Source organism: Nomascus leucogenys, chromosome 10 (genome assembly GCF_006542625.1).
Source record: "Nomascus leucogenys isolate Asia chromosome 10, Asia_NLE_v1, whole genome shotgun sequence".
NCBI classification, from domain to species: Eukaryota; Metazoa; Chordata; class Mammalia; order Primates; family Hylobatidae; genus Nomascus; species Nomascus leucogenys.
Window position 1 is genome coordinate 98,899,526 of NC_044390.1, and position 21,430 is coordinate 98,920,955.

Consider the following 21,430-nt stretch of genomic DNA (forward strand, 5'->3'; position numbering starts at 1 on the left):
CGGGCTCTTTAAGGCGGCCGGCCTCGTTAGCATATATTTGCATGGCCCCGCCCCGCCGCTTGAGGCTGCCGCGCGGAGCTCAGTCCGGCGGGGGCGCAGCGGAGAGAGGAGAGAGGAGGGCGCCGGGCTGCGGAGCGCGGAGCGGAGGGCGCGGGACTCTGCACGCCTCCCGCGGGCCCATGTGAGCGCCATGCGGCGCCGCGCAGCCCGGGGACCCGGCCCGCCGCCCCCAGGGTCCGGACTCCCGCCGCTGCCGCTGCTGCTGCTGCTGCTGCTGGCGCTAGGGACCCGCGGGGGCTGCGCCGCGCCCGCACCCGCGCCGCGCGCGGAGGACCTCAGCCTGGGAGTGGTGAGCGCGCGGCCGAGGAAGCGGGGCCGGGACGGGCGCGGAGCTCCTGGGCCGGAGCCGGGGGTCTCCGCGGGCTGGGTGGCGGGGACCGGGAAGACCCCAGCAGTGCGCGTCGGCGTCGCGCGGGAGCCCTGGCGCCCTGGACCCATTTCCTGGGTGGGGAGACTGAGGCAGGGACGCGGGCTGAGCGGCCGGGCGAGCGCACGCGAGTCCTGGGGAGGCGCCGGCTGCCGTCCCGGCTCCGTGCGCTGGGAGCGCGCCGCAGACGCAGGAGCCCGTGGAGTTGTGAGGGGGTCGCCCACCCGGAGCCCGGGTCGCCGGCTTGCAGCAGCCCCAGAGCAGCCGGGGTGGGCGAGAGCAGGTATCGCGGCCGCCCCGAGCCCTGCGCGCTGCGTGCGTTCCGGGTGGGAGTGGCGGGAGCAGGAGCACGAACCCACGAAGCGAGGAAGGGCAGGGGCTACGGAGTGGGAGCACCGGAAAGCCTTGAGCCCCCGAGTTTGCTCGGTTGAGGGTGTTGGGGGCACAGGGATGCCGGCCCCAGCTCCCCACTGGGCAGGGACCTGGCCCCCAGCCTCCTTCCCCTCCACCCCAGGTCGGCCAGGCTCTCCCTGCCTTGCCCTGGTAAAGTGCTGAGCCGGGGGCGCGGGGAGAGCCTTCCTCACCCCACACCCCGTAGCTGTACCCAGCTCAGCTTAGAAACCCTGCCTGGGGGCAGCGACGTGGCCTCTTCCCACAGCCCCCTCCCCTGTTCCGCAGCCGGGACTCGCGTCTCCTGTGGACCCGGAAGATTTAGAGCACACGTCGTGGGGTCAGCGCCCCCCCGCTGGGGCGGCCGGGTGGACTCGGGCTGGGTTCGGCGGTTCCTTCTGAGGCTCCTGCCTCACCGCTGCCTTCAATGGACTCCTACCCAGGGAGTCCGGCCAGGGGCCGAGGCCTCCTCGCCCCTCACAAGTACTCGGCCTGGCCCTCGTCCGCGGACAGTCTCCCAGTGGGGTCCTGTCAGGGCCCCTCGCCCAGCGCAGTGGACATTCAGGAGCTCCAAAACCTTGGGGTCCAAGCAAGTCAGCGCAGGTGGATTTCAGGCAGTCGAGGCATATGGAGGGGCCACTTGGGTGGCACCCGCAGCCCCTGTGGTTGGCAGGACTTGGCCAGGGGGTCTGGATGGGAAGCCGATGTGGCCACCGTTTGCCCCAGGCCCCGAAGCCATCTGGGAGGGTGCTGGCCACTGTCCCTGCTGCCCGCATCCAGGTGCCTGCAGGTCCCCACAGTGGCTTTCTTCCAGCCAGGCTGCCTGTGAACTTGGGGTGCCCCCCCTCCACGTCCTCAAGACCCCTTTGTAGCTGAGGATCTCCCGGATCCCCCACTGAGAATCACGCCCTGGGGGCCTGGTGTCTCCAGCTCTGGAGGGAGGTGAACCCAGGCCCGCCTTCCAGGTCCGAGGGTGCCGCAGAAGGGGCCGGGGCAATGCCAGGGGAGGACTCAAGGTGGGGCCCCCACACTCAGGAGGATGGACCCCCGGCCGAGCCATGTTGGCTGATCAGACCCAGTGCGATTTGGAAGTTTCTCGCCGCCCGCCTGCCTGGAGAGAGTGGGTCAGGCGCCCTCCTCTCAGCTGGTACCTGCGCCTCGGTCTCTCCTGGCACCCCGGGGGTCACCCGCCCCGCGCCCTGCGACAGCACCGAGCGGAGGATGTGGCTCCCCAGCCTGGCCGGGGGCAGTGAGTGGGGCCCCGGTGTCCAGCCGGAGAGGGAGGACGCTGCGGGCGGTCCCCTGCCTGGAGCCCCCTCCGGGTCCGGTCCGGCCCGGCCTGGCGTGGAGCCTCCGTCCTGCCGCGGCTTCCTGCTCACACTGGCGGTGCGGGGCGTCCTCTGCTGGCCCTCGGGGGAACCGCGGGCCGAGCTCAGGCCCAGGGGCGGGCGGCTTCCCCGCGGGGAGGGACGAGGAGGCCGGGATCTGGGCGGGAGCGGGGACTCCTCCACCGCCCGCTCTCCAGAGGCGCTCCCGGAGCGCACTGATACTCAGGTCTGGGAGCCAGAGACGAGAAGGGCTCCTTTGTCTCAGAGCTGCAGACAGAGCTGCACCCAGCAGGGCTGGAGCCGGGGCTGGAGGGGAGGGCCCGCCCCGGGGCGCCCCCCATTAGCACGTGAACAAGGCCGGGATTCAGGCTGCTGGGCTGCGGAGCCGGGCTTTCAGCCCTCGGCGGAGACAAAACAGCGCACTGTCCCCCCGGGGGTCCTCGGCGGGGCTGCTTGTCCTTGTGGGCCTGAGTTTTTTGTCTTCCTGTGTTTTGAGTACGACAAACAGCGAGCAGCCCAGGGTCTCCACAGGCGGACGCCTCCCTCCCGCCCCTGGCTCCTGGGCACGGACGGGACGCGGCTCCCGGTGCCTTATTTTTGCACGGTGGCACCGTGGGCCGTGCGATCGCAGCTTCGCACGCTATCTGGAGTGTCTGTGCCGGAGCCGCCCGTCTATTCACCTGGTTTAGCCAGGCACGGCCTGCAGCCTGCTTCTGGCCGGAACTTCCTGGACTCGCGGCGAGAGTGTCTAGGGATCTGGGTCCTGGGTGGCAGTTGTGTGGTGGCAGATTTTGACAAACTGCTCTAAAGTTTCTGCTCCATTTCTCCTCTCGGCAGCACAGCCTGTGGCTGTCATCGCCGCGCCCACGGCACAGTGGCAGCTCCCTTGATCTTCTGCACGAGGTGGGGTGGGGTGGGGTGGGGTGGGGCGGGGTGGAGCGGGGTGGGGCGGGGTGGAGCGGGGTGGGGGTATTGCTGAGGTTGTGGGATGCTGGGCCAGATGGTGCCAGGTGGCAGCCGCCCTCCATGTCCTGGCTTCTGCCGGTGGCCTCTGGGTTCCTGGCCCTCAGGACCTTGTCATCGCCCTGGCTGGGGCCAGGGTGTCCCCTCTCACCCTGCAGCCGCTCCCAGAGCTTCAGGCGAGCACCCCCAGCCAAAACCAAGACGGGCAGGATGGTTGGACCATGGCCTGATTTTGCCGTGAGAGACGTCTGAGTGTCTCTTGCTCCGCAGTCCCCTTCTGACAGCCGTCTTCATGGCTCCGGGGATGTTGTTTCCCTTGGACGTGGGCTTTGCGACCCCACTAACTGCCGGGCCTCAGTCTCCCTGTCTGCACAATGGGGCCAGTGAGGATAGGCTGCCGCGCTATCAGCGGAGGTGCTTCCGATAGTTCAGGGACAGGAAGGGGAAAGGCTGGAGAGGATCTGGCGGGCACGGGAAGGGGAAGGCTGGAGAGGATCTGGGGGGGACGGGAAGGGGAAAGCTGGAGAGGATCTGGGGGGACGAGAATGGGGAAGGCTGGAGAGGATCTGGGGGGGACGGGAAGGGGGAAGGCTGGAGAGGATCTGGGGGGGACGGGAAGGGGAAAGCTGGAGAGGATCTGGGGGGACGGGAATGGGGAAGACTGGAGAGGATCTGGGGGGGGGACGAGAATGGGGAAGGCTGGAGAGGATCTGGCGGGGATGGGAAGGGGGAAGGCTGGAGAGGATCTGGGGGGATGGGAAGGGGGAAGGCTGGAGAGGATCTGGACAGCTCCTTCCGTGTCCCCCGGGATGTTCCCCGAGCACGCATTTCATCAGCCCTCCAGCCCGTCCCTTACCCCCACACAGCACAGTGGTCACAGTCGGAGACCCGGAAGCCAACAGCCTGGGCTGAGGATAGATGTCCTAACTCCCTGTGCCTCCGTGTTCTCATCTGTAAACTGGGAGTAATAAGAACACCCACTTCATAAGGTTAACCCTCAGTTGCCTGTGAGCACCTGCTTTGTGCCAGGCACCCTCCAGCAGGGACCACCCCAGCCTCTCAGTGCCTGAGGGACGTGGGCACGAATGACGTGGGCATCATTGGGTAGTGCTGGATAACTGTTGGCTGTTAGAATCGAATAGAGCAGTTATTACTGCTCAGGACATAATGACCGCCTGAGACTCGTGTATGTGTTCAGGTGTTTGCTATTTATCCTCCTCACAATCCCGTCCTTCCCTGTGGGCAGTGGGATGGAGTCCCGTGGTCTCGGCCTCTCCCCAGTTGCTCAGACAGATGGATTCAGGGGATCTGGCAGTGTCCCTGCGGAAGAGGCTGGAGCAAGGGGGTCACTCCAACAGAGGGTCAGCCCCCAGAGGAGGCCGGTGCAGGGGACCCTGCATGGCCGAGTGGGTCAGACATGGTTGCCGGGACCAGACCACAGCTCCATCACTGACCGTGGACAGGTTATCCACACTCTCTGAGCCTTAGTTTTCTCATCTGTAAAATGGGGCTGATGACACCTGCTCTTCCCGCCCCCAGGCCCCGTGCAGGTTGGGTCACAGATGAGTGTGGGGGTCGGGCCCTCATTCATCTGCAGGGGCCAGGCCCAGGCGCCACCATCATGGCACAGCAGGGCCACAGATGCAACCGCCAGCCAGGGTGCCCTGGGTGGGAGGGGCCGTTACAACCAATCAGTGCAACCCAGAGCCCGGGGACGGGGGCTGCACTCCATAAACTCCCTAAAAACCATAAATTCCCTAAAAACCGTCAAAGGGAATTCTGTGCTGTGTGCATTACGCCCCCTTAAGGCTGGAAACAGATATGCATTGTGTCAGACAACAGGCTGAACAGTGAATCCCGAGTGGGCCTGGGCGGCTGCCTGCATCTGCGTCAGAGTCAGGGGCTGCGGGTGCCCACTTCCTGCCTGTGCCCCCCCAGGGCAGGGCTCTGCCTCTGGCCTCTGTGTCCCCATCTTTGGTAATGGCCCAGCCCATGGGAGGAGCCGGAGAGCGGCCGCCTCTCCTAGGCGGCTCCAGAAACTAACATCAGCCAGGGGGTGGCTGCCGTGGGTTGGGGCTCCCTGGAGCTCCTGGCAGCCCCCTCCCGCCTCCTCCCTCCTCCTGGCAGCCCCTCCCCCTCCCCAGTGGCCTTCTGGAAGGTTCACCCTGCTGCTTCTGCAGCACCCGCCTGCCACAGCCTCTGTTGCCCTGGAGACAGCGGTCTCCGTGGCGACAGCAGAGGGAGGACCAGGCAGCGGGTGGGCGTGGAGGGGGGCAGGTAGCAGGTTCTCAGGATGAGACGCCCCCCTCCCCCCCCCACGTGGGATCCACAGGCTCTGTAGGTACTGGGGGCAGGGGGCAGGGAGGGGGACACCTGGAGGGGGGAGTCTGGGCCCCCACCCCAGCGGCCATCCTACAGCAGGCATCCCCCTACCCGCTGTGGGTGGGAGTGGGTCAGGGTAGAGGCCTGGCGGGGGAGGAGGGGCGGGGAGGGGCCGCCACATGTGCGCTGAGGAGTTGGCTGGGGTAGGGGGTTTGCCCCAGGACTGTGCTCCAGGCCTAGTTAACCCCTACTCCCCTCAGCTAACAAACCCACCTTGCCGCCGCCGCCACCCCATTAGCCTGGGTCAACATTTCCAAGCCCTAGCCAGGAATCGGCCGGCGCCTCCCAGGTGGACCTGAGCTGCCTGGTGAGCTGCTTGCTGCCTCTTCCCTGCAGGCTCAGGCCTCCCCACAGCTGTGCCTCCGCCCACACTGGGAGCACAGGACAGGTCAGGGCTGGGCGAGGGCGCCTCGTGGGTTCAGGAGGCCCCCTGGGGCAGGCGGCCACTTCTATCTGTGTCCACCCAAAGGCTGGTGGCTCCCAAACCTGCAAGGCTTGTTCTGTCGGGGTGTCCCTGGCAAACTAAGAAGTGGTTCCCACCCTCCCACTCTGGCCCCTGAGACGGCCCCTCCCAGGATGCCTGAGATTTGGGGCACAGCCCCCGAGCACAAACTCGTGTTAGGTAGGAGGCACCCACCAGCCCTGCCCCACACACCCACCACCCCCCAAGATTCGACGCCATTCTGTGCTCAAATTCCAGCGCCCCTGGGGCCACAGGTGACCATGGGCGGGGCTGCCTGTCCCAGGCTGGTGCTGGGGGCCCTGGTTCTACGAGTTGAAGCAGGCTGGCCGCTCACACCTGCAGCTAAACCACCTGCTTCCAAACGTTGGGCAGCATTCCACAGCCACTGGGAGTGCTGCCTGCCAGGCCCGGCTCCACTTTCCTGAAATGCATGTGGCCCCATGGCCAGACTGCCCAGCTCCCCAGGGACCGGGGCGGGGGGCGGGGGTGCCCCAACCGGCTGCCGTGAGCCCCACAGAGTAAATGGGCCGCTCAGTGCAGCTACCAGCTGTGACCGCAGCTTGTAGACAGGAAGGCTGGGGGGTGGGTTGTCCTCCCAAGGGGTCTAAGCACTCGCTGGCCCAACCCAGGCAGCAACTGGCCTGGGTGGGAAAGGCACCTGCCTGTATGGACCCTTCCCTGGTGAGGGGGCAGGGGGTCATCATCCAGTATCATAGATGGTGTGAGGAAACTCCAGAGGGCTTCCTGGAGGAGGTGACAGGCTGTTGTAACCATGAGGCACAGTGACCCTGTTGAGCTGTGATCTTAACAAAGGACTAAAAAGTGCAAAATGTGCTGATGGGCATCTCCAGCACCTAGAGTGGTGACTGGCCATGGGACACCCTCAGTAAACCCTGCGGGTGCACAGTAGTGTGGGGCCGGATGCTCAGGGCCAAAGATTCCCACACGCTGGAGGTCAGGGCGGAAGTGGGAGGCCAGCTTGTCGAGGCCAAGGCTGTCACCCCCAAGGCCCCTCCAGAGAAGCTGCCCACCCCAGTCATGAATTTCCACTTTGATGTCCTGTCATGCCTATAGCCTTGGAGGGGCCCCCCAGTTCTGTACACACTCTTGGCTTCCCCAAGGGGCTGAGGGGCTGGGCTGGGTCAGTAGGGTTTGGAAAGGGGATAAAGGCACAGAGGGAGGGCCCCGGGAAGGACTCAGTGCTTCCTGGAAGGGGGATCTCAGGGTGTGCAGATCCCATGCAATGTCTTGTGAGGCCCCTCCTGGCCAGCGCGGCCTGTTGCTGATGCCCCGGGACTTCCAGGACAGTGGCGCCTCATTCCTCTGAGCACTGCCTGCTGGTGGGCAGTAGGGTTGGCCAGGACCACCCGTCACCAGCTCCTGCAGACCAGAACCCAGGGGCCCAGCAGGTGGCACAAATGAGTCACAAGCATTTTCTTTTTTCTTTTTCCTTTTTTTTTTTTTTTTTTTTAGGATTTCTTTAAAAAGTTATGTTTTTTTCATTTATGCATTTTTTTAGGTTAAGCCACGTGAAACTACTAGTATTTATTTTAAATCAGAAATGGTCAAAAATGGGCACTTTCATATGATTTGGCCAATGAATACATGAGAGGTGGTAAATAATAGCGATTCACAAGCATTTTCTAAATGTCCACCAGAGGAAAAAAAAAGACAGGTTTGCAGGCAGGGCAGAGCCCCCAGCACCTCACCCCTGGCTTGTACCTTTCTGGAGCCCGCCTCACCCCTGCTGTGGTTCCCTGGGCTGGCGAGTGCAGGAGCTTCATGGCAGCCTGCAAGTGGGCACAGGCGCCATTTGGCAGTTGAAGAAACTGAAGCTAGGGGTGGAGGTAGCCCCCACAGATGGCACCCAGGCCCCCCTGTCCCCAGGTCCCCACGGATGCCATCCAGGCCCCCCTGTCCCCAGGGCCCCTCCAGGGTAGCAGCGATGACTGGGGCATGGGGCCAGGGCTTGATTTATGCCCAGGTTAAAGGGCTGCCCGCGTTCCTGCTCCTGCTCAGCTCTGGTACGCGCAGCCTCGCACCCACCCCAGTGGGCCCTTCAGAGCAGAGCTGTCCTCTGCGTCAGGTGCTGGTGTGAACACTTTCCACACCCTGGCTCACGTCCTCACCACCAGCCTGCCAAGGACTCTGAGGAAGGAGCCCAGAGGGGTGGACTGCCTTGCCCCAGGCACACAGCGGGGAGGTGGCTGAGCGGGATTTGAACCTGGACAGCCTGGCTGGAACCTGGCTTTTGTTTCTGAGACAGGGTCTCGCTCTGTTGCAGACGCAGCCTTCAACTCCTGTGCTCAAACCATCCTCCCGCCTCAGTCTCCCAAAGTGCTGGGATCTCAGGCATAAGCCACAACACCAGCCAAGCCTGGGCTCTTATCCCCCCATGAATGTACAGCATGGCCCAATTCCTCAAACTGGTGTCTGAGCCACTGCCTTTCTCAGCTGGGGTCCTAGACGTTGGGTGCTAGACTTCCCTGTCACAAGTCAGCTGAGAGCCTGCGTTTGACACTGGCCACATTTAAGAGCCTTTTGAAGGTTCTCTAGCATTTTGCGGTCTCAGGAGGCATGAGGAGGGGCAGGGTTGCCATGAGTGGTTGTACAGGTCGTGTACTGCACAAGCTCACATCATCTAAGGGACATCAGGTTTGTTTGTTTGTTTATTTATTTATCTATTTATTTATTTATTTTTTAGACAGAGTCTTGTTCTGTCGCCCAGGCTAGAGTGCAATGGCACGATCTCGGCTCACTGCAACCTCCACCTCCTGGGTTCAAGCGATTCTCCTGCCTCAGCCTCTCGAGTAGCTGGGACTACAGTCGCCCGCCACCACGCCCGGCTAATTTTTTGTGTTTTTAGTAGAGACGGGGTTTCACCGTGTTAGCCAGGATGGTCTCTATCTCCCAACCTCGTGATCCGCCCGCCTTGGCCTCCCAAAGTGCTGGGATTACAGGCGTGAGCCACATCACCTGGCCAGGGACATCAGGTTTATTAAGACACTTTTCCAGCAGCTGCCAAGGGAAGAGACAAGAGGTGCCTTGTGGGCAGATAGGGGGCTTGGAGGGGCGTGCCCGGAAGCAGTGGTGGCCCATGGCAGGCTTCTCATTGGGTAGGACCGGGCCCTCTGTTGCACCCCCTTACCCTGCTCTCTGCCCTCAGGAGTGGCTAAGCAGGTTCGGTTACCTGCCCCCGGCTGACCCCACAACAGGGCAGCTGCAGACGCAAGAGGAGCTGTCGAAGGCCATCACAGCCATGCAGCAGTTTGGCGGCCTGGAGGCCACCGGCATCCTGGGTCAGTTCTCTAGGGGGCAGTGGGAGCGCTGTGGCCCCATCAGGTCTGCGCCAGTCGGCCATGCCCCCTCTGATCAGGCACAGTCCCGCCTTATGCTTGAATGAACCTGGGTCCTGGCCTGGTGTAGCTCAGAGCCTGGGGCTGGTCCCCCGGAGATGACGTGGAGGAGGGGGCGGCTCGGAGGCTGGTGCCAGAGTCAGGGCTCCCGCCCTTGGGGGTGCTCGGGATCCTGGGGTGGGGAGCAAGCTGGGCTAGGCTCTGAGCTCCAGGCATTCCCTGCAGACGAGGCCACCCTGGCCCTGATGAAAACCCCACGCTGCTCCCTGCCAGACCTCCCTGTCCTGACCCAGGCTCGCAGGAGACGCCAGGCTCCAGCCCCAACCAAGTGGAACAAGAGGAACCTGTCGTGGAGGTGGGTGCGTGGCCAGGGTGAGGAGCGGGGCCCCCGTGTCTCCGTGTCTGGGCCTGCTGTAGATATCCACGAACCGGGGTACTTGAGACAGCGGCAGGAGCTCTCTCCCCACTCTGGAGGCCAGGAGTCCCTGCAAAGGAGTGGGCTGGATGGTGCCCTGGGGAGGTAGAGGGAGCATCTGTCCAGGGTTCTATCCAGCTATGCAGTTGCTGGCAGCCCTGGGTGGAATCACCAGCCTCTGCTTCCACCCTGCCCTGTCTGTGCGCAGCCTCCTCTCCTGTGTCTCTAGGACGCTCCTTGGATTTAGGGCCCGCCCTAATCCAGTGTGACCTCATGTCAACCCCTCATGACATCCACAAAGACCCTATTTCTTTTTTTTTTTTTTTTTGAGACAGGGTCTCACTTTGTCACCCAGGCTGGAGTGCGGTGGCACAATCACAGCTCACTGCAGCCCTGACCTCCCAGGCTCAAGCCATCCTCCTGCCTCAGCCTCCCAAGTAGCTGGGACTGCAGATGCATATGAACACACCCCGCTAATTTTTTTCTTTTTTTCGACACAGTGTCTCGCTCTTCCACCCAGGCTGTAGGGTGGTGTTGCAATCTTGGCTCACTACAACCTCTGTCTCCTGGGTTCAAGCAGTTCTCCTGCCTCAGCCTCCCAAGTAGGTGAGATTACAGGCACGAGCCACCACGCCCGACTAATTTTTTGTATTTTTACTAGAGACAGGGCCGGGCATGGTGGCTCATGCCTGTGATCATGGCACTTTGGGAGGCTAAGGCGGGCGGATCATTTGAGGTCAGGAGTTCAAGACCAGCCTGGCCAACATGGTGAGACCCCATCTTTACTAAAAATACAAAAATTAGCTGGGTGTGGTGATGTGCGCCTGTAATCCCAGCTATTCAGGAGGCTGAGGCAGGAGAATCACTTGAACCTGGGAGGCAGAGGCTGCAGTGAGCCAAGATTGCGCCATGGCACTACAGCCTGGGAGACATAGTGAGACTCTGTCTCAAAAAAAAATAAAATAGTAAAGACAGGGTTTCGCCATGTTGACCAGGCTGGTCTTAAACTCTTGAGCTCGAGCAATCCGCCCACCCTGGCCTCCCAAAGTGCTGGGGTGCTGGGGTTACAAGTGTGAGCCACCATACCCAGCCAACCCCATTTCCAAACCAGGTAACATTCTGAGGTTCCGGGTGGACGTGAATTTGGCAGGACACTGACCCACACACCTGCTGCTGTCCCCTGGAGTCGAAACTGTCTCAGAGGGGCCCTGGCTAGTGTGAGAGCTGGTGAACCGAGAGAACCCCTTCGGCGGGGAGCAGGGAGATGGGGCAGATGGGACGCACTGCTGAGGGCCCTGGGGCTGAGGGTTCCACGCAGGAGCTGACGTTTGCCTGTGGCCTGGGGGTCTCAGCCTGCCTGGGCTCTCATTTCCCTCCCTCTGTCGTCCATCCTGGTGAACTACTGGGACCGCCGTGGCTGCATCGGATGAGTCCTGGCGGGGGGAGAAAGGCGGAAGGTGGGGGAGACCCTCATAGGGGCACCCCCGGGCTGAGGAGGGGCGTTCAGGGAACCTTGGCCTGGGGCGCGTGGCCTGTTCTCCGTGACTCTCTCTGGGCTGACCACTGCCCACAGGGTCCGGACATTCCCACGGGACTCGCCACTGGGGCGCGACACGGTGCGCGCACTCATGTACTACGCCCTCAAGGTCTGGAGCGACATTGCACCCCTGAACTTCCACGAGGTGGCAGGCAGCGCCGCCGACATCCAGATCGACTTCTCCAGGGCCGACCACAACGACGGCTACCCCTTCGACGGCCCCGGCGGCACCGTGGCCCACGCCTTCTTCCCCGGCGACCACCACACCGCCGGGGACACCCACTTTGACGACGACGAGGCCTGGACCTTCCGCTCCTCCGGTGCGTCTGGGTCAGCCCTCAGGGCAGAGTCAAGAGCCCCAGCAGCCTGTGAGGCTGAGGAGCAGCCATGGCCCCTCATCCCCAACCCCACGGCTGAACACACACAGCTGCTCCTGAGTACGGCTGGGCATTTCCCACTAGGGACGATCTCGCAGCGTCTGTGCTCGGCCCAGCTGACCTCGCTGGATGCTGGCCTGTCGGGCGGGGACACCGCCGGCTGAGCCGAGCTTGTCCTCCTCACATTCTCAACGCCCAACAGAGGGAGCGGGAGGAGGCCTTCGAGGCCTCTGTGGCCCCGGCTCAGTGTCACTCCCGCTACGTCCCATTGTCTGCAGAAGTCACGGCTCTGCAGAGGCCGTTCCGACCTCTGGACTGTGGCCTCGGGGACGATGCAGTCCTGGGAGCCCAGGCCCGCCGTGTGGGGCCAGGGGGCAGTGCCCACAGCATCGGCCCTCAGGTCATCTGGCCGACACCTGGCCCCGTGTAACCCAGGCCCCAGGCACAAGGTGTTATCTGTGTGGCCTTGTGCAGAAAAGGTTATCAGCCCCTCCATCAATGGTACAAAGACCCCAGGCCTGGGAAGCCCAGCAGGTCCCACAGAGCCTCCAGGGCAATCGCGTTAATTCCCAGTAACCCTGCAGAATCCGTCTGGCGTAGCTGGCATCGAGGCATCCCCATGGGCACCCCATAGCATGGCGGGGGCCTGCTGGTCCCTCCCCGTGGGGACAGGGCCCTTCCTGCCCTTGGTTCACATGGCTCCCTGTGTCCCCAGATGCCCACGGGATGGACCTGTTTGCGGTGGCTGTCCACGAGTTTGGCCACGCCATTGGGTTGAGCCATGTGGCCGCCACGCACTCCATCATGCGGCCGTACTACCAGGGCCCGGTGGGTGACCCGCTGCGCTACGGGCTCCCCTACGAGGACAGGGTGCGCGTCTGGCAGCTGTACGGTGAGTGTCTCCCTGAAGCCAGACACAGGGCCCCTGGAAGAGGGGTCAGAAACCCCAGGCACCCCTGAGCAGAGCCCCCCCGGGAGGGTTTGCTCTCCCCGCTGTTCCCTCCACGTATGGTGCTGTGCCAGCTGGGATGCTGTGGCCTGTCCACAGAGCCCACCCCTGATGTGCCCAGAGCCTCTGGGTCAGAATTCCACCTCTGTGCCCCGGACACTGGTGGAGTTACGATAGGTAGGGTTGATGGTATCCCAGGCCTGTGCAAATCACATTTCACGTCTTAAATCATCGGATCTTTGTGGCCATGTAAGGTAGGACTACTGTCCTCACTTTACAGATGAGAAAACTGAGGCACCCAGAGGTACGTAGATTGCCCAGGAAACCCAAGGGTAGCCGAGTCAGGCACCAGGGACCCCTCTGCTGGGTTCACATCAGGAAGTGAGGCAGAGCCCCCATCCTGGGAGCTGGTGCCCCGGGGAGACAGCACATGTGCATCAGAGGCCGACGTGGTCACCTCACTTATACCCAGCCCCAGCTGCCCCCCACACCCTGCAGTAGTGCTGCCCCCGCCCCCCGGACCCTCCCGGCCTCAGCATCGTCCTTGCTGCTTCACATGCTCTGACATCCATGCATCATTTCCACTGTAGTAAAATTCACATCCCATGCAATTCACCTTTTTGGCCAGATGCAGTGGTTCAAGCCTATAATCCCAGCACTTTGGGAGGCCGAGATGGGTGGATCACTTGAGGTCAGGAGTTTGAGACCAGTCTGGCCAACATGGTGAAACCCCATCTCTACTAAAAATACAAAATTAGCCGGATATGGTAGCCGGTGCCTGTAATCCCAGCTACTCGGGAGGCTGAGGCAGGAGAATCACTTGAACCCAGGAGGCAGAGGTTGCAGTGAGCGGAGATCGCGCCACTGCTCTCCAGCCTGGGTGGCAGAGTGAGACTGCCTCAAAAAGGAAGAAAGAAAGAAAGAAATTCACCTTTTCAAGGTGTGTACTTCCATGCGTTCAGGACATTCACAAGATGCCACCTCTATCTGGTTCCAGAACTTTTTCATCACCCACTACCACTGAAGGAGACCGGACACCCATCCCATCCCCCCAGCCCCTGGCAACCCCTGACCTTCTTTTATCTCCATATATTGGCCTCTAATGCAGCCATGCAACCTTTTGTGTCTGGATTGTTTTGTTTTTTTTTTTTTTTTTTTTTTTTTTGAGATGGAGTCTCACTCTGTTGCCCAGGCTGGAGTGCAGTGGCGTGATCTCGGCTCACTGCAACCTCAGCCTCCCAAGTAGCTGGGACTACAGGCGACCGCCACCACGCCTGGCTAATTTTTTGTATTTTTTTTTTGGAGAGTCAGGGTTTCACTGTGTTAGCCAAGATGGTCTCGATCTCCTGACCTCGTGATCCACCCACCTCGGCCTCCCAAAGTGCTGGGATTACAGGCGTGAGCCACTGCGCCCGGCCTTTTTTTTTTTTTTTTAGAGATGGGGTCTCACTATGTGGCCCAGGCTTGTCTCAAACTCCTGGGCTTAAGTGATTCTCCTGACTCAGCCTCCTGAACAGCTGGGACTACAGGCATGCACTACCACACCTGGCTAATTTTTAGATTTTTTGTAGAAATGGGGTCTCGCCATGTTGCCCAGGCTGGTCTCAAACTCCTGGGCTCAAGCAATTCTCTTCCCCTGGCCTCTGAAAGTGCTGGGAATACAGGCATGAACCACTGTGCCCGGCCCGGCTTCTTCCACTGAGCATAGCGTGTTCCAGGTTCACCCCGTGGTAGCATGGATCTGACCTGGATTTCTTCTCGTGGCTGAGTAGTTTTGTCATCACGCAGCCTATAGCAGGCACTGGGTTGCCGCCCCTGTTGGCTGTGGTGAACAGTGCCGTGAAGGCTGGTGTACGAGCTCCTGTGGGAACGCCTGTCTTCAGCTCTTTAGGGTGTACCCCGGGGTGGAATTGCAGGGCAGTGCTCACACACTGAGTGTTTAACTCGGCAAGGGGTCTGACTCCCACCTCGACGTCAGCTCTGGGGGCGGCAGTCTCGCTGATTGCAGCTGCGCCCCCAGAGAGCCTGTCTGCTGAGTGGCCTCGGTTTCATCCCTGGGATTCAGAAGGGCCGGTGGGATGTGGGGGGAGGCAGGCATCTGGGGTTTGAGGCCGTCCTCCTCCTTGTCTCCCACAGGTGTGCGAGAGTCTGTGTCTCCCACGGCACAGCCCGAGGAGCCTCCCCTGCTGCCGGAGCCCCCACACAACCGTTCCAGCGTCCCGTAAGCCCTGGGCCCACGGTCACCACCCACTGGGGTCTGTCTGTCCTCTTCCCCGTCCCAGGCAACATTTGCCCCAAATCGTGGCTCAGAGTCCTGGGAAACGCACAGCTGTGTGGCCGACTGAGCCCCCAGTGACATGTCTTTTCTTAAACCCCTTCTAATACCGGCCCTCCCCTGCCAGGGGCCGCGCACAGAAATGAGAACTTCAAACGAGGTTTCCTCTCCCCCTCGTCCCTGTCAGCCACGTGACAAGCAGCCCAGCTTGATGAACGTTTCATCAAGCCCATGGATTCCCAGCATCAGGGAGTCAGACAGGGCCCACAAGTGTCTGGCCTGTGCCCCCAGCGGGAGGGACATTCACTGCCTGGGCTCACATCTGGTGCCAGGGCTGGGCCCAACTGGGACGGCCATCGGGGCTGCTCCATGAGGCATGACCCTCCCACAGCAACTGGATTCTGAGTGAAGTTGTCCTGAGAGCTGGTATTGCCAGAGGCTGGTAGAAGCTGTGACCTTGTGTCACCCACCCTCAGATGTCACAGGACTATACGTGTAACCCTACCAGTTAAAGCTGTGAAGGAGCCACGCTCTGTGTTTCGAGTTATCTCTCGGTGGACATGCACCTTGTCCCTGATCTTCTGTCGTTACAGCCACGTCGCTGTGAACACGCTTCTTGTAGGACCGAATTCTAGTTCTGGGCTTGGGGTCCCGTGGCGTGGGTGTTTGGCACCCAGCCGGGCCCTGGGTGCTACACCAGTCTCCACCCCTGAGCTCCTGCCCTCCCCGCAGCTCCCTGGCGCTCTGTATGCTCAGAGCGTAGATCTTGGCCCCCGCCCGGTGAAGCGGTGGACAGGCACCCCCGTTTTAATTCGCCTTTCTCTTCAGGAGCAGACCCCCAGGCAAGGATAGGGGCTCCCCACAAGGATGCCCGTCCCATGCTGCTCAGGTCAGGGGCTCCCCCGAAGGATGCCCAGTCCTGAGCTGCTCAGGCCCCGCCTCCCAGCCCACCTGGCTCTCTCCCTGCAGGCCCAGGAAGGACGTGCCCCACAGATGCAGCACTCACTTTGATGCGGTGGCCCAGATCCGGGGTGAAGCTTTCTTCTTCAAAGGTACCCCAGGGTTCCCGTGGCGGTTGGCAGAGGGGCATGGCCCACTCTGGGTGCAGACCCTCTCTGCAGCCCGGCCCTCCCCTCTGTGCCCCCAGGCAAGTACTTCTGGCGTCTGACTCGGGACCGGCACCTGGTGTCCCTGCAGCCGGCACAGATGCACCGCTTCTGGCGGGGCCTGCCGCTGCACCTGGACAGCGTGGACGCCGTGTACGAGCGCACCAGCGACCACAAGATCGTCTTCTTTAAAGGTGGGTGGGCCTCGCCATCGCACTCCGGGCTTCCCGGGCCCTCTGTCCGCCTCACGGAGGGACGGAGGGGGTCCAGCCTGCGTCCCGCTATGTGTAAGCCCTACGTCTGCCCACAGGCTGGTCAAGCACAGAGCAGCTGGTTTGATTGTGCACTCAACAGATGCACTCTGAGCACCTACTGTATGCCCCGTCCTGAGGCAGCCGCTGCAGGCACACAGAGGGCAAAACGATGGAAAGCCCTGCCCTCGTTCTAGTCGGGCCACAGTCCACCCACAAGTCAGGAGGAGCTGATGCCAGTGCCGTTCGGTGTAGTCAGAAATGAAGGGCAGCCGGGCGCGGTGGCTCACACTTGTAATACCAGCACTTTGGGAGGCCGAGGCGGGCGGATCATGAGGTCAGGAGATCGAGACCATGGTGAAACCCCGTCTCTACTAAAAATATTTAAAAAATTAGCCGGGCGTGGTGGTGGGCGCCTGTAGTCCCAGCTACTCGGAGAGGCTGAGGCAGGAGAATGGCGTGAACCTGGGAGGCGGAGCTTGCAGTGAGCCGAGATCGCACCACTGCACTCCAGCCTGGGCGACAGAGCGAGACTCCGTCTCAAAAAAAAAAAAAGAAATGAAGGGCAATGGGGAGAGGTCTCCTTAGGGAGATGCTGTACAGTGTTCCAGCCCAGGGAACGGCCGTGCGAGGTAGGAGCAGTCCTGCCGAGTCCCGAGAACATCAAAGACGGGGCTGCAGCTGGAGCACCAGGGGCCTGGAGGAGGCTCGGGACAGAAGCGTGAGGGGCTGTGGCTGCTGGGGCCAGGCTACCTCTCCCCGGTCGGCCCCTGTGCCCACCGTTCCAGGAACCACTTCATGGCGGTGTTGCAGGAAGCATTCCTTTTGCCTCCAAGTCTCCATGAAGGGCAGGAAAAGGAGACAGTAGCAGGGGCAGGTGGGGGTGGCAGGGCTGCAGGACAGAGACCCCCATGCTGGGCTGAAACGCCCAGAGTTTCCCTCACAGTCTGGAGGCCACAAGTCCGAAATCAAGGGGTAGGCAGAGTGGGTCCCTACTGGAGGCTGTCCCAGGCCTCTCCCACGTCCAATGTCATTCTCAGCCACGTCCCTCCTGCCACCACCTCTGTCTTCACCAGGCCGTCTCCTCCTCCATCTTTGAGTCTTCTCTTATAAGGAAGTCGGGCCTTGATTCAGGTCCCCTAATCCTATTTGTTTTTTGTTTCTTTTTTTTTTTTTTTGAGACAGAGTCTCACTCTGTTGCCCAGGCTAGAATGCAATGGTGTGATCTCAGCTCACTGCAACCTTCACCTCCCGGGTTGCAATTCTCCTGCCTCAGCCTCCTGAGTAGCTGGGATTACAGGTGCCCGCCACCACTCCTGGCTAATTTTTGTATTTTTAGTGGAGACAGAGTTTCACCATGTTGGCCATGCTGGTCTCGAACTCCTGACTTCAGGTGATCCACCCGCCTTGGTGTCCCACAGTGCTGAGATTAGAGATGTGAGCCACCGCCCCCGGCCTGCCTAATCCCATCTTAACCCATCTTAACTGACACATCTGTAAAGACCTTCTTTCCAAGTAAGGTCACATCCTGAGATTCTGGGTGGATGTGAGTTTAGGGGACGTCATTCAATCCAATGCGGCAGCCACTCCCACAGTCACAGGCGGGACGCTGTTTCCTTGCTGAGGTAAAAGGTGTTCTGCGTGTCTGCCCGGGGAACCGCCTCCTGTCGCTCCATCACCTGCCCAGCCCTTAGCATTTGACTCAGTCACCCCCGTCACTTGGGAGCTCTCAGGTGACTGTTCCCAGAGGCCTGATCCCTCCTGAAGGGACAGAGGCTGCAGCCACCTGGGAGGCTGAGGCAGGAGGACCGCTTGAGCCAGGAGGTCAAGGCTGCACTGCACCATGGTCGTGCCCTGCACTCCAGCCTGGGCAACAGAGCAAGACCTTGACTAAAAAAAAATGCCAGGCGCAGTGGCTCACGCCTGTAATCCTAGCACTTTGGGAGGCCGAGGCGGGCAGATTGCAAGGTCAGGAGATCAGGACCATCCTGGCTAACATGGTGAAACCCTGTCTCTACTACAAAATACAAAAAATTTGCCGGGCGTGGTGGCGGGTGGCTGTAGTCCCAGCTACTCGGGAGGCTGAGGCAGGAGAATGGCGTGAACCCGGGAGGCGGAGCTTGCAGTGAGCCGAGATCACGCCACTGGACTCCAGCCTGGGTGACAGAGCGAGACTCTGTCTCAAAAAAAAAAAAAAAAAAAAAAAAAAAAAAAAAAACCCAAAGACAGTACCTGGACTAAAAAAGAAAAAAAAATTTCTTGTAAACCTCATGACCCATTGCTCCTAACCTCCCCCAGGCGACCTTGCAGAAGACCCCAGGGTGCCCTGTAGAGCCTCCCCGAGCAGGGTCCCGTCACGTGCAGCTCCCCTGCCTTGCACGCATTAGAAGTGTTCAGGCTGCTTCCCCCAGGTGGACCTGTCTGGCGTCTCCTCCAGATCAGGTTTTGATTTTGCACATCTGGCAGGAACGCCACCGAGGGTGTGTGTTCTGAGCCCCGAGCCGCCCTGCCTGGTGATGTTCACTGTGGTCACCTGGATGAGGTGTGTCTGCAGGTTTTGCTACCATAAAGCCCCATTTCTGGGTGTGAGGGGTCGGTCACCTGCCAGGAGAGACTTGAGAACATGTGAGTCTCTTGCCACAGCCCGTCTCACCCCTGCTCCCCCTCTGTCCCCTGTGTCCCCTGCCCCTGCCTGGTTTCCTACCAGGCGCATCTGCCCTGGTTCTTGCTCAGCCCTAGCAGGGCAGGGCCCATCATCTCCTTAATCCCTCCCCTATTTACAGACATCACAGCCCTTTCCAGTCTCCAGCAAAGAACTTTTTTTGGTCTTTTTATATTATTTTTATTTTTAATTTTATTTTACTGTATTTTTTTGAGACGGAGTCTCACTCTATCACCCAGGCTGCAGTGCAGTGGCGTGATCTCGGCTCACTATAGCCTCGACCTCCTAGGTTCAAGCAGTTCTCCTGCCTTAGGCTCCTGAGTAGCTGAAACTACAGGCACTCACCACCGTGCTCGGCAAATTTTTTGTATTTTTGGTAGAGACAGGGTTTCACCATGTTGGTCAGGCTGGTCTTGAACTCCTGACCTCAGGTGATCCGCCCGCCTTGACCTCCCGAAGTGCTGGGATTACAGGCGTGAGCCACCACTCCCAGCCCTGGTTTTTTGGTCATTTTAAATTGTGGATGTGGTAAACACAATTTACTATTTTAGCCATTTTTAAGTCACAGCTCAGTGGCATGAAGCACATTCACGTTGCTGTGCAGCTGTCACCTGCGTCCACCGCCAGAAGATTTCCAGCTTCCCAAACGGAAACGCTGCCCCCGTGAAACACGGATGCCCCGCCCCTCCGCTGGGCACCCCCGGTCCGCTTGCTGTCCCCATGGCTCTGAGTGCTCCAGGGACCCCATGTCAGTGGGACAGGCAGGATCTGCCCCTCTGTGTCTGGCTCGTGTCACTCAGCGGAAGGTCTTCGGGGCTCATGCACGCGGTGGCACGTGGCAGGGTTTCCTCCCTGGCTGAGGCTGAGCGGCATTTCATGGCACGGACGGACTGCACCTCGTTCGCCTGCTCACTTGGGTTTCCTCTGCTCTGGGCTCCTGTGAAGGACGCTGCTATGAGCGTGAGTGTGCAAACATCTCTCCAAAACCCTGCTTTCAGTTCTTTTGGATTTACACCCAGAAGTGGGAATGCTGGATCATGTGGTAATTCTGTTTTGATGTTTTGGGGAGCCTACGTTCTGTCTCCCGCAGCGGCTGCGCAATTTCATACCCTCCACCGGCAGCGCCCGGCTCCGCTGTCCCCATATCCTCCCGACACAAGTGACTTTCTATGTTCTTGACAGTGGGGGCGAGAGGGTGTCTCATTGTTTTGAGGGCGTTTCTCTAGTGACGTTGACCATCTTCAAGTGCTCAATGCCATCTATATTTCTTGGGAGAAAAGTGTATTTAATGCAGGGCGCGGTGGCTCGCACCTGTAATCCCAGCACTTTGGGAGGCCAAGGCGGGCGAATCACCTGAGGTCACGAGTTCAAGACCAGCCTGGCTAACACGGCGAAACCCCGTCTCTACTAAAAATACAAAAATTAGCTGGGTGTGGTGGTGGGCATCTGTAGTCCCAGCTGCTCAGGGGGCTGAGGCAGGAGAATGGCTCAAACCCAGGAGGCGGAGGTTGCAGTGAGCCAAGATCACACCATTGCACTGCAGCCTGGGAGACAAGAGCAAGCCTGTCTCAAAGAAAAAAAAAAAAAAAAAAAAAGACTCACACAGGCCTTGAGGGAGGTCCTTTCTTGTCTTTGCCATGAAGATGTTCTAGCCCGTTGTGCAGAAAGAGTGGTCGGCCAGGCGCGGTGGCTCACTCCAGTGATCCCAGCACTTTGGGAGGCTGAGAAGGGAGGATTGTTTGAGCCCAGGAGTTTGAGACCAGCCTGGGCAATGTAACAAGATTATTAAAAAAAAAAAAAAAAAATGGCCGGGCACAGTGGCACACCTGTAATCCCAGCACTTTGGGAGGCCAAGGCAGGCGGATTACCTGAGGTCAAGAGTTCAACACCAGCCTGGCCAACATGGTGAAACCCCGTCTCTACTAAAAATACAAAAATTAGCTGGGCATGGTGGTGTGTGCCTGTAATCCCAGCTACACGGGAGGCTGAGGCATGAGAATTGCTTGAACCCGGGGGTGGAGGTTGCAGTGAACCGAGATCACGTCACTGCACTCCAGCCTGGGTGACAGAGCGAGACTCCGTCTCAAAAATAATAATAATAATAGAATGGCATGTCGCGGGCCGCGGTTTAGCCCGAGTCGTTTCCATCGGTAAAGGGGTGGCTGGCAGGGTCCACAGGCTGGATGGGACGGCCCGGGCCGGGCACAGTAGGTGCTCACTAAGTATCCATGTGGCTCCTGTGATGTGGGGTGATTGCACTGTGGCCGCTGTCCCATCAGGCCCAGGTGAGGGGCCAGGGCAAGGGCGGCCAACGCAGGGGAGAAGGAAAGGCTGGAGCCCCCTGCCCTTCGGGGTGGGGCCGAGCCCTGGCCCACGGCTGTTTCTCTCGCCCCCAGGAGACAGGTACTGGGTGTTCAAGGACAATAACGTAGAGGAAGGATACCCGCGCCCCGTCTCCGACTTCAGCCTCCCGCCTGGCGGCATCGACGCTGCCTTCTCCTGGGCCCACAATGACAGGACTTATTTCTTTAAGGACCAGCTGTACTGGC

General features: G+C 60.6%; 1 protein-coding gene across 1 annotated transcript in view; it reads left to right on the forward strand.

Moving 5' to 3' along the window:
* Positions 1-82: 82 nt before the first annotated feature.
* The window catches only part of MMP17 (matrix metallopeptidase 17), a 36,471-nt gene continuing 15,123 nt past the window's right edge, over positions 83-21,430 (forward strand). Inside the window, exons 1-9 of the mRNA XM_030821794.1 lie at positions 83-349; positions 9,120-9,252; positions 9,535-9,664; positions 11,298-11,581; positions 12,354-12,530; positions 14,724-14,808; positions 15,832-15,914; positions 16,010-16,162; positions 21,278-21,428. Coding sequence (XP_030677654.1) covers positions 191-349; positions 9,120-9,252; positions 9,535-9,664; positions 11,298-11,581; positions 12,354-12,530; positions 14,724-14,808; positions 15,832-15,914; positions 16,010-16,162; positions 21,278-21,428 — 1,355 coding nt within the window. The 5' untranslated portion in view covers positions 83-190. The remainder of the gene's footprint in view (positions 350-9,119; positions 9,253-9,534; positions 9,665-11,297; positions 11,582-12,353; positions 12,531-14,723; positions 14,809-15,831; positions 15,915-16,009; positions 16,163-21,277; positions 21,429-21,430) is intronic.